The sequence below is a fragment of the Pan troglodytes genome, chromosome 20, assembly GCF_028858775.2.
Source record: "Pan troglodytes isolate AG18354 chromosome 20, NHGRI_mPanTro3-v2.0_pri, whole genome shotgun sequence".
NCBI classification, from domain to species: domain Eukaryota; kingdom Metazoa; phylum Chordata; class Mammalia; order Primates; family Hominidae; genus Pan; species Pan troglodytes.
Genome location: NC_072418.2, coordinates 41942658 through 41959973, shown reverse-complemented (window position 1 = coordinate 41959973; position 17316 = coordinate 41942658). Strand labels below are relative to the sequence as shown.

The 17316-nt window shown below is 51.4% G+C and overlaps 1 protein-coding gene across 2 annotated transcripts; it reads left to right on the top strand.

Annotated features, from left to right (window-relative positions):
- Positions 1 to 913: 913 nt before the first annotated feature.
- Positions 914 to 17305, top strand: LOC100608252 (delta(3,5)-Delta(2,4)-dienoyl-CoA isomerase, mitochondrial). Of its 2 annotated transcripts, XM_016935865.2 has the most exons (10): positions 914 to 1067; positions 1272 to 1479; positions 1622 to 1710; positions 15153 to 15277; positions 15364 to 15412; positions 15599 to 15663; positions 16205 to 16275; positions 16373 to 16444; positions 16720 to 16870; positions 17010 to 17305. In XM_016935865.2, exons 1-10 carry the CDS (start codon positions 1016 to 1018, stop codon positions 17112 to 17114), a joined length of 987 nt encoding a protein of 328 aa, XP_016791354.1. In that variant the 5' UTR covers positions 914 to 1015; the 3' UTR covers positions 17115 to 17305. The 2 variants fall into 2 exon arrangements, with proteins under 2 accessions (XP_016791354.1, XP_016791355.1); XM_016935866.2 differs by lacking the exon at positions 16373 to 16444 and having other exon boundaries at positions 919 to 1067.
- The last annotated feature ends 11 nt before the right edge of the window (positions 17306 to 17316 follow it).

Sequence of the window (17316 nt, the reverse complement as noted above, 5' to 3'; positions counted from 1 at the left end):
TTTTTTAAGAACACGTGTTTTTTTTTTTTTTGTGAGACAGAATCTTGCTCTGTCGCCCAGGCTAGAGTGCAGTGGCACAATCTCTGCTCATTGCAACCTCTGCCTCCCGGGCTCAAGCCATTCTCCTGCCTCAGCCTCCCCCTGGGATTACAGGTGCTGGACACCGCACCCAGCTAACTTTTGTATTTTTAGTAGAGACGGGGTTTCGCCATGTTGACCAGGCTGGTGTTGAACTCCTGACCTCAGGTGATCCGCCTGCCTCGGCCTCCCAAAGTGCTTGTATTACAGGCGGGAGCAACCGCGCCGGGCTAAGAACATGAACTCTGGAGCCAGGTAATCCTGCTTTAGCCCTTCTGAAGCCCACCGACCTTGAACCTAGTGTCTTCCCGTGCCTGGGCCAGTTTCCTCTGCATATAGTAGGAAATAGTACGACCTCCTGGTGGGAGTTCATATTATACAGTCAGCGCCTAATGTTGGCCCATCTGTACTCATTCCTTTACCTGAGTAAACTCACAGTACTGCCAGTTTCATTTTTAGTTAACATGATATATACATGCATGATTACAAGCTCTGCTGCAATTATGTCCTTGGACATTTCAGCTGTCGCCAATTATTCCACCATTATGAAACAGCTGTGTGATGAACTTTAGCGGGAGCTATTTTGCTTTTTTTTTTTTTTTTTTAAGACGGAGTCTTGCTCCGTCGCCCAGGCTGGAGAGCAATGGCGCGATCTTGGCTCACTGCAAGCTCCGCCTCCCAGGTTCACGCTTTTGCAAGAGCTATTTTCTTAGGCTTGGTTCCCACCGGGGCAAAGGGTCCATTTCTGAGCCTGGCTCTAACTATGTAAGGCAACCGGAACTCGGCTGCCCTTAGTAAAGATGGCGTTAAAAACGGCGTCATTGCCTGTCAGGTTGCGGCATCGGTGCCCTCGCTCAACATGGCGGCCTTTTGTGCCCGCCCCCTCCGCTAACGGGCACGTTACTCCGTTCGAACGCAGTAGACGAAGGCGGCGGCGATGGCGGCGGGGATAGTGGCTTCTCGCAGACTCCGCGACCTACTGACCCGGCGTGAGTCATCTCTTGCCTTATGGGGGTGCGTCGCGCTGTCGTGCTGTTATAGCAGATGTAGGACGGGGAGGGCTATCCGGGGTCACGAAGGGCCCGAGTCCCCTAAATTCAGGGGTGCGTGTGCTCCCTTTTGAAGGACTCCCTAATTCGATAGGCCTGTGTCTTGCAGTCTGGGGTCATCAAAGGCTGTTCTTGTCTCCCCAGGACTGACAGGCTCCAACTACGCGGGACTCAGTATTAGCCTTCGCCTCACTGGCTCCTCTGCACAAGAGGAGGCTTCCGGAGTAGCCCTCGGTGAAGCCCCAGACCACAGCTATGAGTCCCTTCGTGTGACGTCTGCGCAGAAACATGTTCTGCATGTCCAGCTCAACCGGCCCAACAAGAGGAATGCCATGAACAAGGTCTTCTGGAGGTCTGACCTGCAGATCCTGGAGGCCTGCCTGCGGGGGGAGGCGGGGCTGCGGGACTGTGTGAAAGTGGAACGTTGTGGGAAGATGGACATGAGGGCAGGGTATTCCCTCCCCATTTGTAGCCCTTCACTCGTTGCTTCACAGAGAGATGGTAGAGTGCTTCAACAAGATTTCGAGAGACGCTGACTGTCGGGCGGTGGTGATCTCTGGTGCAGGAAAGATGTTCACTGCAGGTACCAGACGCTCTTCACACACCCTGCCAGCCTTCTTAGCTCCTGGCAATAGACAGTGGAGCAGTGCTTCTGAATTAGGGTTTTAAGCAGCTTCTGACTTACACACTTTTTTTTTTTTTTTTTTTTTTTTTGAGACGGGGTCTTGCTCTGTTGCCAGGCTGGAGTGCAGTAGCGCAATCTCAGCTCACTGCAACCTCCACCTCCCGGGTTCAAGCAATTCTCCTATCTGGGACTACAGGCGTGGGCCACCACACCCAGCTAATTTTTGTATTTTTAGTAGAGACGGGGTTTCACCATATTGGCCAGGATGGTCTCCATCTCCTGACGTTATGATCTGCCTGCCTCAGCCTCCCGAAGTGCTGGGATTATAGGCCTGAACCATCGCTCCTGGCCCCTAACTCACACTTTTATCTTTTTTTTTTTTTTTTTTTTTGGAGACAATATCTTTCTCTGTCACCCAGGCTGGAGTACAGTTGCCTAATCATAAATCACTGTAACCTCAAATACCTGAGGTCAAGCGATCCTCCCACCTCAGCCTGCCAAAATGCTGGGATTACAGGCAGGTGCCACCATGGCAAGCCCTATCATTTTTTTTTAAAAAGGCCTACTTTAAAACATTCAAATATAAGTATTAGTCTGACAGAACACAATGGGATCATAGGCTCTGAAGTCTAGGTTTCCATCCTGGATCTGTGGCCATGAACAACACGCTTAACCTCTCAGCCTATAGCTGTGTCAGCATATAATATAATAACATGCTTTCGTGCAACTATTCAACTCACTAATTGATTTCCAGTTACAGGTCAGTTGGATCTTTGGATTGACCCACTGACCTTTTCTTCAGATTGGAGAATTTCCACTGGTCACAGTTACTGTTTCGTCATCTCTATCCTTCTGTAAAGCCCATCCAGTGATTTATTTTGTTTTGTTTTGTTTCAGACGGAGTTTTGCTTTTGTTGCAATGGTGCAATCTCAACTCACTGCAACCTCTTCTTCCTGGGTTCAAGTGATTCTCCTGCCTCAGCCACCCAAGTAGCTGGGGTTACAGGTGCCCGCCACCACGCCCGGCTAATTTTTTGTGTTTCTAGTAGAGATGGAGTTTTACCATGTTGGCCAGGCTGGTCTTAAACTCCTGACCTCAGGTCATCCACCCACCTAGGGCCTCCCAAAGTGCTAGGATGATAGGCGTGAGCCACCGTGCCCAGCTACTACCCACTGATTTTAAATTTCAGATATTGTAGTTTTCTTTTCTTTTTTTTTTTTCTGAGACAGAGTCGCTCTGTCACCCAGGCTGGAGTGCAGTGGTGCGATCTCAGCTCGCTGCAAGCTCTGCCTCCCGGGTTCAGGCCATTCTTCTGCCTCAGCCTCCCGAGTACTGGGACCACCAGTGCCTGCCACCACACCCGGCTAAGTTTTTGTGTTTTTAGTAGAAACGGGGTTTCACCGTGTTAGCCAGGATGGTCTTGATCTCCTGACCTCGTGATCTGCCCACCTCGGCCTCCAAAAGTGCTGAGATTACAGGCGTGAGCTACCACGCCCAGCCCAGATATTGTAGTTTTCAATTCTCCAATTTCCATTTGGTTCATATTTTATTTTATTTTATTTATTCATTTATTTTGAGACAGAGTCTCGCTTTGTCACCCAGGCTGGAGTATAGTGATGCAATTTCGGCTCATTGCAACATCTGCCTCCTGGGTTGAAGCAATTCTCCTGCCTCAGCCTCCTGCATAGCTGGGATTACAGATGCCCGCCACCAGGCCTAGCTAATTTTTTTTTTTTTTTGGAGAAGGAGTCTCACTCTGTTGACCAGGCTGGAGTACAGTGGTGCAGTCTCGGCTCACTGCAACCTCCACCTCCCAGATTCAAGCCATTCTCCTGCCTGAGCCTCCTGAGTACTTGTGATTACAGGCACCCGGCACCACGCCTGGCTAATTTTTATATTTTTAGTAGAGACGGGGTCTCACCATTTTGGCCAGGCGGGTCTTGAACTCCTGGCCTCCAGTGATCGGCCCCCCTCGGCCTCCCAAAGTGCTGGGATTACAGGCGTGAGCCACTGTGCCTGGTCAGTTGTATATTTTTTGTCATGCATGTTTTTCTTCCTGCCATTGAGCATAGTTATAATGACTGATTTAAAATCCTTGTCTTCTGGCCAGGTGTGGTGGCTCACGCCTGTAATCCCAGCACTTTGGGAGGTCGAGGCAGGCGGATCACGAGGTCAGGAGATCGAGACCATCCTGGCTAACACGGTGAAACCCCATCTCTACTAAAAATTTTAAAAAAGAATATTAGCCAGGCGTGGTGGCGGGCACCTTTAGTCCCAGCTACTCGGGAGGCTGAGGCAGGAGAATGGCGTGAACCTGGGAGGCAGAGGTTGCAGTGAGCCGAGATGGCGCCACTGCACTCCAGCCTGGGTGACATAGCGAGACTCCCTCTAAAAACAAAATAAAAACCAAACAAAAACTCCTTATCTTCTAATCTCAACATCTGGGTCATCTTGGTGTCAGTCTCCTTATCATCTTTTCTCTTGGAAATGGCAGGCTGAGCTCAGTGGCTCATGCCTGTAATCCCAGCACTTTGGGAAGCTGAGGTGGGTGGATCACTTGAGGTCAGGAGTTCAAGACTAGCCTGGCCAACATGGTGAAACCCCGTCTGTACTAAAAATACAAAAATTTTCCCGGCTTGGTGGTGCGTGCCTGTAATCCCAGCTGCTGGAGAGCCTGAGGCAGGAGAATCGCTTGAACCCAGGAGGCGGAGGTTGCAGTGAGCCTACATCACGCCATTGCACTCCAGCCTTGGTGACAAGAGCGAGACTCTGTCTCAAAAAAAAGAAAATGGCTTCACTTTCCTGTTTCTTTGTATTTTGAGTTAGTTTGGATTGTTTCTTGGATATTGGGATATAGGAATAAGATGTGGATACTCTGGATTCTATCATATAGTTCCAAAGAGTGTTGAGTTTCGTGTTTTGGTAGCTTAGTTGGAATTAGTTTTTTTGGTTTTTCTGTTTTTATTTTTGTTTTTTTGTAGAGATGAGGTCTTGCTATGTTGCCCAGTCTGGTCTTCAACTCTTGAACTCAAGCGATCCTCCTGACTCGGCCTCCCAATGTGCTGGGACTACAAGCGTGAACCACTGTGCCTGGCTTCTTGCTGATTTACAGACCATACATGCACCCCCAGCAAAAGATTTAAAAACTAATCTTCAGCCAGGGCAACACACTGAGACCTCGTCTCTAACAAAAATTAGCTGGGTGTGATGAATGACCACACTCCCAGCTACTCTGGAGGCTGAGGTGGGAGGATGGCTCGAACCAGGGAGGTCAAAACTGCAGTGGGCTGTGGTCGTGCCACTGCACCCAGCCTGGGTGACAGTGCAAGAACCCATCTCAAAACAAAAACAACAACAAAAACATACATCTCCCAGCAAGAGATTAGGGCAGAGTTGATACACAGAATTCGGGACTCCTCGCTCTGGCTCTCCCCTCTTTGGAATATCCCCCCTCACTTCCTGGCAGCTATGGTCACCTTGGACTCTATCCTGTAGCTCTTCAAGCACAATTTCAGTCTGCCCTCAGGCTGAAAGTTTTCAAAACCATTTTCAAAAACACCGAGAGAGTGTTCTGCCACTCTCCTAAGTGGTCACTCCCTCCAGAATCTGCCCAGTGCCTTCAGATAATTGTTTGTTTGTTGTCCAGCCAGAGTATGTAGTTGTCCGTGGGAGGGTTGGCCCTTTAGGACTGAACCAGAAGCAAAATATTTCATACACTGATTTCTGCACAGGGCCCAGAGCCTGGTGCTGGGAACCCAGTCTTGACTAGGACAGTCCCAGGCCCTGTTGTCATGGCGTTCCCAACTCAGTGGGGAAGACAGACAGTAAACTATTTCTTTCTGTTTTGTCCATTAACATCTTCCCAGGTCCCTTTCTTTCTTTCCCTCCCCTTCCTCCCTCCCCTCCCTCCCTCTCCTCTCTTCCTCCTTCCCCTCCCTCCCTCTCCTCCCTTCCTCCTTCCCCTCCTTCCCCTCCTTCTCCCTCTCCTCCCTGTCCTCCCTCTCCATCCTTGCTGAGGGCCCTGGTCCCTCTGGCTGAGATTAGGCCTAGATATTTGACCTGCTGTAGGGAAAGCTGGGCCTTTGACCTAGACACCTTGTACCCTTGATTAGCGAGAAAGTTCAAGAGATCTAGAGTAGCCTGCTGGCTCGAGGCTTCTGAACTGGGAGCCAAAAGTAAATCATCCATATATTGAAGGATCAGAGTGCCTGGACTTGAGAAGTGGCCTAGATCTTGGGCCAGTGCCTGACCAAACAGATGAGGCCTATCCCTAAACCCTTGGGGCAAGACCGTCCACATAATTTGGGACGTGTGGTCTGTGGGATCCTCAAAGGCAAAGAGAAACTGGGAGTCAGAGTGTAGGGGAATACAGAAGAAGGCATCCTTGAAGTCTAGAACTGTGAACCATTCTGCTTCCTCTGTTATTTGAGAGAGCAGGGTATAGGTGTTGGTTACAGCTGGATATAGAGAAATTACTGCCTCATTGATGAGTCTAAGATCTTGCACTAGTCTCCACTGACCATTTAGTTTTTGTACTCCTAGAATTGGGGTGTTGTAGGGACTGCTGCATTTCCTTACTAAGCCTGGAGCTTTTAAATGTTTAACAATATTCTGTAATCGTTTATGAGCTTCAGGCTTTAAGGGATATTGCCTTTGATAAGGAAAAGCAGTGGGATCTTTTAACCTGATTTGTAATGGGTGGGCATTTTTTGCCCTTCCAAATTGTCCTTCCAATGCCCAGACTTCAGGGTTGATTCCCTCCACAAGTAGGGGGACAACAAATGGGTAACTTGTTCCCCATATTGATGTAGATAATAGCTCCAGCCTTGGCTAATATGTCCCTGCCTAATAAGGGTGTGGAACTTTCAGGCATAATAAGAAAGGCATGTGAAAAGAGCAAAGTCTCCCAATTACAACTGAGAGGTGGGAGAAATACCTGGTTACAGGCTGTCCCAGGATTCCTCGGATGGTAACGAACCTTGAGAACAGTCGTCCAGGACAGGAGATTAACACTGAGAAGGCCGCACCAGTGTCCAGGAGGAAGTCAATTTCCTGGCCCTCAATGGTTAAACGTACCCGGGGCTCAGTGAGGGTGATGACATGAGCTGGCGCTTGCCCCGGGCACCCTCTGTCCTGTTGTTGGATCATCTGGTTGGGGGCTTCTGACCTAGGGAACCTTCGTCTGCTGGGGCAGTGCACCTTCCAGTGATTGCCTTGGCATAGTGGACATGGACGAGGGGGCAGCTTGTTTCTCATTGGACAATCTTTTTTAAAGTGTCCTAGTAAACCGCACTGATAACAAGCCCTACCGGGTGATTGGCCTCTATTATCTGTCCTCTCTGAACCACCAAGGTTTGTTAGTCTGAGGGCCATGACTAAGGCTGCGGCCTTTCTCCAATCTCACTTTTCCTTTTGGGCCTGTTCCTCTTGGTCCCTATTATAGAACACTGAGGTTGCCAGGTTTTGATAATGCCTCCAACTTTTGTTCAGGGCCCAGGGCTTGCTTTTGGAGCTTTCTCCTGATATCTGCGGCTGATTGGGTAATAAACTTATCTTTTAGAATCAATTGACCCTTGAGTGATTCGGGTGACCGGGGAGTATATTTTCTTAAGGCCTCCTATAGCTGCTCGAGGAAGGCAGAAGGATTTTCTTCCTTTCCCTGAGTTATGGTGGACATCATTGAATAATTCATGGGCTTTTTCTAATTCTCCTTAGTCCTTCTAGAACACAGGTCAACAGATGTTTACGACTCCAGTCCCCATGATCTAAGTCAAGGTCCCAGTGGGGATCCATACTGGGGATGGCTTGCTGACCGATAGGGAATTTGTCCCTTTCTTTGGGTGTCATTCTATCATTTACTTGATTAAGATTCCAGGTATCTCCAAACTCTCAGGCTGCAGCTAAAGCTGCATTCTTTTCATTAAAGGCCAGGGTTTGATCTAACAATAGCATGACATCTCTCCAAGCGAGGTCGAAAGTTTGCCCTAGACCCTGTAGGGCATGTATGTACCTATCAGGATCATCTGAAAACTTCCCCAGGTCTGCCTTGATCTGCTTTAAATCAGAGATGGAGAAGGGGACATGTACCCGGGTGGGACCAAATTCCCCTCCCCCTACAGCTTGAAGGGGACATAACCAATAGCCAGGAGGGTTTTGTGGTCCTTTGGAGATTTCTTTGCATATTTCCTTCTGGGCAGGGGAGATTAGAGGAAGATTATCACTAATAGGAATGGGAGCTATAGGGAGGCTAGGATATGGTGGTAAGCTGAGAGGTCCTCCTGTGGGATGTAAATTGTAAGCTTTGCATAGTTGTGTATTCTCCCTCCATGAAAAGAAAGCTTGGACATAAGGTATTTCACTCCATTTGCTTTCCCTCTTACAGAAAAGGTCAAGCTGCAGGATAGTATTGTAATTTGTACTTCCCTCAGGTGGCCATTTTTCCCCATCAGAGAGAGAATACTGGGGCCAGGCCATAGTGCAGAAAAAAAATGAGCCTCCTCTTTTTCAGGGTTTATGGGTCAAATTGGTCCCAACGGCTTAGGATGCATTTCAAGGGTGAGCCTGTTGATGGCTGAATGTTTCCCATCTGAAAGACAAAACCACCCGCGGTTTTGGTTTGTTTTGTTTCTCCCGCTGCCCAAGAAACCGCAACAGTCCCTGGACCCTGCTGATCGGAATAGTTGTGCTCATCAACGCAGCAGCAGAAACACTAGTTTTCCTCTCAGACCACATGGAGGACCAAGGAAGGTCGGATTTAGTGGCCCTTACCGACACATTCTTGAAAACCTGTTAGAGTTCTAAGCATTCTCCTGTTAGTATTGGGACTTTACCCCTGTCCTATAAAGATGTTATGCCCCAAAAATGAAGTGGAGGGCCATACCCTGAGGGAGGGAAGGGATCTCCAGGGTTGGAAGAGCGACACCTTTTGTCCTCACTTATATGAATAGGAAAGCTACAATTTCTGAGGCTCCCCATATCCTAGCTTCAGGAATACCTTTGTTAGGCCTGTTAGTCTGAGGAGGGATCCTAAAATTCCAGGTAGTCGCCACTATGACAGGGCTTTGGGCAAAAATTATGTCTTTCTGATTGGTGAGCCTGGGTGCCTAAAGAATGTAACAGAGTTCTAGAAGTCGTTCTTATAGGAGAAACTAGAAAAGCACCAGAGACAGCAAATTTTAGAAGCAGGACGAAACTCGGAGAAGAGAGGCGAGAGGAAGTTTGTCTGGCAGGCATTAGGACCCGGGGGCAAGGGTCAGGATAGATAGGATAGATGGGCGAGTCTCACTTGGGCGACATGCCTTTGAGTGTTCCGCTCATGGCTGCAGGGTCAACGAACTTGTTGTCTTGTCGGGACCCTAGAGCTGCATGGCTTTCCTCTCTGTCGACCCTCGGCTCAGCCCAGAAGTACAGGAAAAGCAGAAGCTGGTTCTAGGCAAACCAACTCTCCCAACTCCAAAGAGTCGGGAGTTGTTAGAGAGCCCTTTCCCAGAAAGCCTGACACCCATGTCTTTAGTCCAGCGGCCATGCTAGTCACTTTTAACTGGCAGACAGGTGCCTGGTATTTAGCCCCCAAATTCTAAGGAAAAATAGGACAGAATAGCAAGTGAAAGGGGTCCAGTGGTACTCACTGCTTGGCGATAGGTGATAGTCTCACTGCTCAGCGATAGGCAGTGGTCTCACCGCTTGGCGATAGGCAATAGTCCCATGTGGGTCACCAAAATGTATCCGGAATTGGTGGGTTCTTGGTCTCACTGACTTCAAGAATGAAGCCGCAGACTCTCGTGGTGAGTGTTACAGTTCTTAAAGGCGGCATGTCCGCAGTTTGTTCCTTCTGATGTGTTCGGAGTTTGTTCCTTCTGATGTTTGGGTGTGTTCAGAGTTTCTTCCTTCTGGTGGGTTCGTGGTCTCGCTGGCTTCAGGAATGAAGCTGCAGACCTTCGCGGTGAGTGTTATAGCTCTTAAGGCGATGCGTCCAGAGTGGTTCGTTCCTCCCGTCCAGAGTTGTTCATTCCTCCCAGTGGGTTCGTGGTCTTGCTGGCCTCTGGAGAGAAGTTGCAGACCTTCGCGGTGAGTGTTATGGCTCATAAAGGCAGTGTGGACCCAAAGAGTGAGCAGCAGCAAGATTTATTGCAAAGAGCAAAAGAACAGAGCTTCCATAGCATGGAAGGGGACGTGAGCGGGTTGCCACTGCTGGCTCGGGCAGCCTGCTTTTATTCCCTTATCTGTCCCCACCCACATCCTGCTGGTTGGTCCGTTTTACAGAGAGCTGATTGGTCTGTTTTACAGAGAGCTGATTGGTCCATTTTGACAAGGTGCTGACTGGTGCGTTTACAATCCCTGAGCTAGACACAAAACTTCTCCAAGTCCCCTCTAGATTAGCTAGACACAGAGCACTGATTGGTGCATTTACAAACCTTGAGCTAGACACAGGGTGCTGATTGGTGTATTTACAAACCTTGAGCTAGACACACAGTGCTGATTGGTGTATTTACAATCCCTTAGCTAGACATAAAGATTCTCCAAGTCCCCACCAGATTAGCTAGATACAGAGTGCTGATTGGTGCATTTACAAACCTTGAGCTAGACACAGAGTGCTGATTGGTTGTTTACAATCCCTTAGCTAGACATAAAGATTCTCCAAGTCCCCACCAGATTAGCTAGATACAGAGTGCTGATTGGTGCATTTACAAACCTTGAGCTACACACAGGGTGCTGATTGGTGCATTTACAAACCTTGAGCTAGACACAGAGTGCTGATTGGTTGTTTACAATCCCTTAGCTAGACATAGAGTTTCTCCAAGTCCCTACCAGATGAGCTAGACACAGAGCATTGATTGGTGCATTTACAAACCTTGAGCTAGACACAGGGTGCTGATTGGTGCATTTACAAACCTTGAGCTAGAAACAGAGTGCTGATTGGTGTATTTACAATCCCTTAGCTAGACATAAACGTTCTCCAAGTCCCCACCAGATTAGCTAGATACAGAGTGCTGATTGGTGCATTTACAGTCCCTCAGCTAGACATAAAGGTTCTCCAAATCCCCACTAGACTCAGGAGCTCAGCTGGCTTCACCCAGTGGATCCTGCACCAGGGCCGCAGGCGGAGCACTCCTCAGCCCTTGGGCAGTCGATGGGACCAGGCACCACTGAGCAGGGGGTGGCGCTCCTCAGGGAGGCTCGGGCTGTGCAGGAGCCCACGGCGGTGGGGGGAGGCTCGGGCATGGCAGGCTGCAGGTCCCAAGCCCTGCCCCACAGGGAGGCAGCTGAGGCCCGGCAAGAATTCGAGTGCAGCACCAGCGGGCCGGCACTGCTGGGGGACCTGGTGTACCCTCCGCAGCTGCTGGCCCGGGTGCTAAGCCCCTCACTGCTCGGGGCAGGTGGCGCCGGCCCGCCGCTCCGAGTGCGGGGTCGCTGAGCTCACACCCACCCGGAACTCGCGCTGGCCGGAGAGCACTGCATGCAGCCTGGGTTCCCGCCCACGCCTCTCCCTCCACACCTCCCTGCAAGCAGAGGGAGCCGGCTCCGATCTTGGCCAGCCCAGAGAGGGGCTCCCATAGTGCAGCGGCAGGCTGAAGGGCTCCTCAAGCATGGCCAGAGTGGGCTCTGAGGCCAGCGAGCGAGGGCTGCCAGCATGCTGTCACCTCTCACTTCCTTCTCTCTCTCTTTCATTTTGGAGACAGGCTCTCCCTCTGTCACCCAGGCTGGAATGCAGTGGAGCAATCTCAGCTCACTGCAGCCTCCACCTCCTGAGCTCAACCCCTCCCACCTCAGCCCCTACCACCTCCCCTCATCCTCCTACTTCAGCCCCTCAAGTAGCTGGGACCACAGGTGTGCACCACCATGCACAGCAAGTTTTTTCACTTTTTGTAGAGGCAGGGCTTGCTATGTTGCCCAGGCTGGTCTCGAACCCCTGATCTAAAGCGATCCTCCTGCCTCAGCCTCCCAAAGTGCTGGGATCACAGGCATGAGCCACCGCACCCAGCCTCCTGCTTTCTTTCTGCATCTCCCTCTGTTCCTCCTCTTGTTCATTTGTTCATTCATTTGACAAACATTCAGTGACACAGTCCAGTGCCAGAGCCCCCTCCTGGGTGCTACAGATGTGGAAACGGGAAGCAGCCCCGATTCCTGACCCCTTGCTCTCATAGAGATCATGTCTGAGAACAGAAAAATGGGGCTTTTTTGTGGCTGTGCCAGGCCCCGGTCCTTCATCTTTCAGCTCCCAGCTGAATGTGGCCGTCTTATCTTATTTTCAGCAGCAAGACCCCAAAGGCCAGAAGGAAGAAACGGCGGGTCATGCAGTGACCCAGTGATAGAGTAGAACTACTAATTAGAGAAAGAAAAAGGTGGCCACAATTATGTAGCACTCATGGTGTGACGCCCCTTTCTAAGCACGTTAAACATATTAATTCTAATCACAGTCCACAAGACAGGTTCTGCTATAAGCCCCATTTAAAGGTGAAACAGATCCAGAGAGCAAGAAACTTACCCAATAATCACAGCTTGTAAGTGGCAGAGCTGGGATTTTGGAACTCATGCTGCCTGGCTATAGAGTCCTTGCTCTTAGCTGCTAAATGTCTGTCATCTGAGTAGCTGGCATGCTGGTTAAAAGTAAGGGGGATTGCCGGGTGCCGTGGCTCACACCTGTAATCCCAGCACTTTGGGAGGCTGAGGCGGGCGGATCACGAGGTCAGGAAATGGAGACTATCCTGGCTAACACAGTGAAACCCCATCTCTACTAAAAATATAAAAAATTAGCCAGGCATGGTGGCAGGCGCCTGTAGTCCCAGCTACTAGGGAGGCTGAGGCAGGAGAATGGCGTGAACCCAGGAGGCGGAGCTTGCAGTGAGCCGAGATCGCGCCACTACATGCCAGCCTGGGCGATAGAGTGAGACTCCATCTCAAAAAAAAAAAAAAAAAAAAAAGTAAGGGGGACTTTGGCCTCAGGCTGTGATCTGGATCCTATTTCTGCTTGTCTTTTCACCTCTCTGTCCTGCCATTTTCTTTTCTTTTTATTTTTTATTTTTGAGCCAGGGTCTTGCTCTGTCGCCCAGGCTGGAGTGCAGTGGTGCGATCATAGCTGACCGCAGCCTGCAACTCCTGGGCTCAAACGATCCGCCCACCTCAGCCTCCGAAAGTGCTGGGATTACAGGCGACCATGCCCAGCCTCAAGTGCAGCTAATTTTTTCATTGTTTGTAGAGAAGAGGTCTTGCAGTGTTGCCCAGGCTGTTCTCAAAATCCTAGCCTCAAGCGATCCTCCTGCCTCTGCCTTCCAAAGTGCTGGGATTGCAGGTGTGAGCCACTACGCCCAGCCCCAAAATATACTTTTTTATCATTTGTTTGCCTCCCCATGAGGACAGGGACTGTTGTCTGTATTGATCATTTATTGAGCAGCTCGTGTGCGCCAGGCCCTGTGCTAGGCACAGGGGATGCAGCAGTGGACAGAAAGACAAAAACGCCTGTGTTCTCAGAGCTCACATTCTAGAAAGGGAGTCAGACCCTCAAGCACATAAGGACCTAATTATAGGATAGCAGCTGTGCAGCCCGGAGGTAAGGCGGGGTCAGGATGTGGGGGATGGGGCCACCGTTGAGCCAGGTTGGCCAGGGAGGGCCTCTCTAGGAGGTGACCTTTGAGCTATAGCTGAAGGAAGTGAAGGAGTCAGTCTGTGGCTGTTGCAGAGGGAGGGATGGTTGTCAGCCCAAAGGTCCTTGGCTCCCTCCCTCTCCTCCGGGTCTTTACTCAAGGTCACCTTCTCAATGAGAAGATTCTGTACCACTGCACAGCCCTCAGGCAGTGATCTGGATCCTATTTCCACTTGTCTTTTCACCTCTCTGTCCTGCCATTTTCTTTTCTTTTTATTTTTTATATTTGAGCCAGGGTCTTGCTCTGTCGCCCAGGCTGGAGTGCAGTGGTGCGATCATAGCTGACCGCAGCCTCCAACTCCTGGGCTCAAATGCACGCACCCGCGCGCGTGCACACACACACACACACACACAGAGTTGGAGGCCAGTGTGCCCAAAGTAACAGGTTGGGAACAGTGCCCGCACACACACACACACACACACACACACACACACACAGTTGGAGGCCAGTGTGCCCAAAGTAACAGGTTGGGAACAGTGTTCATGCAGGGTAGTCATGACAAGGACGTTCCATTTTGTTCTAAGAGCCACAGGTGGGAAAAAGAGGGTCTGGGCCGGGCACGGTGGCTCACGCCTGTAATCCCAGCACTTTGGGAGGCTGAGGCGGGTGGATCACAAGGTCAGGAGTTTGAGACTAGCCTGGCCAACATGGCAAAACCCCGTCTCTACTAAAAATACAAAAATTAGCCGGGCATGGTGGTGGGCGCCTGTAATCCCAGCTACTCGGGTGGCTGAGGTAGGAGAATCACTTGAACCGGGAGGCGGAGGTTGCATTGAGCCGAGATCCTGCCACTGCACTCCAGCCTGGGCGACAAGAGCAAGACTCTGTCTGAAATAAAAAATAAAAATAAAAAAAAAAGAGGGTCTGACCCAAGAAGGTGTCCACTGGCTTCCCCTGGCTGCCTGTAGGGAATAGACTGGGGACACAGGTGGAAACAGGGAGAGCAGGGTGGGCTCATGGAGAATAACTGATGCAGGAAAGGTCAGATTCAGGATCATCTTGAAGTTGGAGCCACAGAAATTGCTGCATCGTGAGATGTTTCTCATCTCAGGAAACATCACCACCATTGACTGCATTGCTCACGCTGCAGACCTTGAGTCCCGGGCTGTCTGGCATCTTGGGGAAAAGCATGGCCTCTGGAGCCAGCTGCATGGTTCCAGATTTTAAAATCCTACTTCTGATGCGGCATAGTGGCTCACACGTGTAATCCCAGTGCTTTGGGATGCCGAGGCGGGAGGATCGCTTGAGCCCAGGAGTTCAAGAGCAGCCTCGGCACAGTCCCAGCCACTCAGGAGGCTGAGGTGGGAGGATTGCTTGAACCTGGGAGTTCAAGGCTGCAGTGAGCCATGATCGTGCCACTGCACTCTAGCTGGTGTAACAGAGTGAGACCCTGTCTCTAAAAACATTAATGAGTTAATTTAAATAGTTCATTACTCACTACTCACCAGCCAGTGTGACCCCCTTGGGCAAGTGCTTAACCTCTCTGTGCCTTAGTTTACCCATTGGTAACACAAATAGTAATAGGACCTAGCTGGTACGGTTGTTGTGAGGATTCAGTGAGTAATGACTCCACAAATATTAGCTTTTATTTCTTTCCCACCCAACATGCAATCCATCACCAAGTCCTGTGTGAGTTGTTTTTTTTCCGCCTTGGTGGTTTGGGGGTTCGAACCTGCTGTGCCTGGGTTCTGATCCCTGGTTGAGTCAATGGGTGGGGCCTGGGAGCCTGGATGAGCTCCATCATGCCTTCTCACCAGGTATTGACCTGATGGACATGGCTTCGGACATCCTGCAGCCCAAAGGAGATGATGTGGCCCGGATCAGCTGGTACCTCCGTGACATCATCACTCGATACCAGGAGACCTTCAACGTCATCGAGAGGGTGACTCTAGGGGTCTGGAGGGCATCTTTCTCCATACGCGCCTCCCCTGGGCCAGCCCTGACCCCACTCTTCCTGTTCCCTCTCAGTGCCCCAAGCCCGTGATTGCTGCCGTCCATGGGGGCTGCATTGGCGGAGGTGAGTCTGCGGCTATCCTCCTGCTCGGGTGCTCCCCTGGTTGGGCTGCTGCTCCAATGCCACGGCCACTGGCATCCAGCCTCAGCTCTGTCATGGGCCAGACTGTGTCCCAAGAGGCAGCCCCACCTCCCGGGAGCCAGGGTTGGTTCTGGTGGTCATTCAGCATCCCTGGCCTCTACCTCCTAGGTGTGGACCTCGTCACCGCCTGTGACATCCGGTACTGTGCCCAGGATGCTTTCTTCCAGGTGAAGGTGAGTCATCCTCCCGAGCTCCTGCTTAGAGCTGGGCAGTGGGGTGGGGTTGGGGGGCCTGGAGTGAGCCCCGAGGGCTTCATGGAAGAGTCGGAGTCGAATCCGACAAAGTAAGACTTGCCCATAGAGGAAGTCAAGAGGTGAAGTTGTGAGTGGGTAAGGTATGAGGTGGGGTTGAGGCTGGCAGGTGCCAGAGGCAGAAATTGCTCCTGGGGCCATACTGGTGAGGGTGGGAGGCAGGATGGAGCCGGGGGATGCAGTAAAGGGGTCTCAGGTAGGGTGAGGAGGGTTCCTCTCTCACAGATGGAGCTGCCCTGAGGGAATGGGAGGGTGCATGAGTGGGAAGGTGGGCTCTATTCTAGGTTGAAGGAACTTGCCTGAGTCAGGAAGCTGCCTGGGCAATGGAATGGGACTTTGGAGGAAGTCACTGGGGTGAAGGTGGGGCGGGACTCTCCAGTAGACATGAAATTTCATGGACGTTGATGTTGCGAGGGGCACAGTATTGGGCAGAAACCAAACACTGACCCGATTCCTCCCCCAGGAGGTGGACGTGGGTTTGGCTGCCGATGTAGGAACATTGCAGCGCCTGCCCAAGGTCATCAGGAACCAGAGGTGGGTGCAGGGGGTGTGGGGGTGTGGGCGGGGGACCCCAGAGCATCTCCCAGCCCCGGGGTGGCAGGCGCCTCCTGATGCACGCTTGCCTTTGCAGCCTGGTCAATGAGCTGGCCTTCACCGCCCGCAAGATGTTGGCTGACGAGGCCCTGGGCAGTGGGCTGGTCAGGTAGGGCTATGGCCGTGGTAGCTCAGTGCTGGGGGCAGCCAGGCCTGGAGGGTTGGAGGCCTCTCCGGGTCCCCTTGTCTCCTCGCTCTAGAATTCCTAGTGGCATCCTTTCTTGGTGAGGTCATTTCTTTATTGTGGGGTCAGCCCCCTGCTCTGATTGGGCTATTTCTCTGGGTCTTGGGCCTTCCTCTGTGAGTGGCCACTTCTTCATCTGCGGGAGGCTGGAGGAGAGAGCCCTTCCCAGCCCACCCGGTCCCTGATCTCTTTCACTGCAGCCGGGTGTTCCCAGACAAGGAGGTCACGCTGGATGCTGCCTTAGCGCTGGCGGCCGAGATTTCCAGCAAGAGCCCCGTGGCGGTGCAGAGCACCAAGGTCAACCTGCTGTATTCCCGCGACCATTCGGTGGCCGAGAGCCTCAACTACGTGGTAAGGTGCACGCTCTGACCAATCACAGCCCTCCTCTAACCCCGGGCGACCAACCAGGGTACAGGGTGCTCACATGCTTTATCCTGATTGGCCCCTGCTAATCTCTCTCCTCGTTCTCTCTCAACACCCTCGGTACCAGGCGTCCTGGAACATGAGCATGCTGCAGACCCAAGACCTCGTGAAGTCGGTCCAGGCCACGACTGAGAACAAGGAACTGAAAACCGTCACCTTCTCCAAGCTCTGAGAGCCCTCGCGTCCCAGGCCGCAGCCAGGGGGCCGGCCTTGTCCAGCCTCATCCACAGAAAGGGAGGATGGGCAATGACAGTTGTTTCTATGCCTTCTGACCCAGTTTCCCAGTTTATAACTTTATGACAATGAGTTTCTCAAGCCCAAGGCCTTATCTTCACCCCACAAACAATAAAGCAAAGTAAAGAACCTGGTGCCCT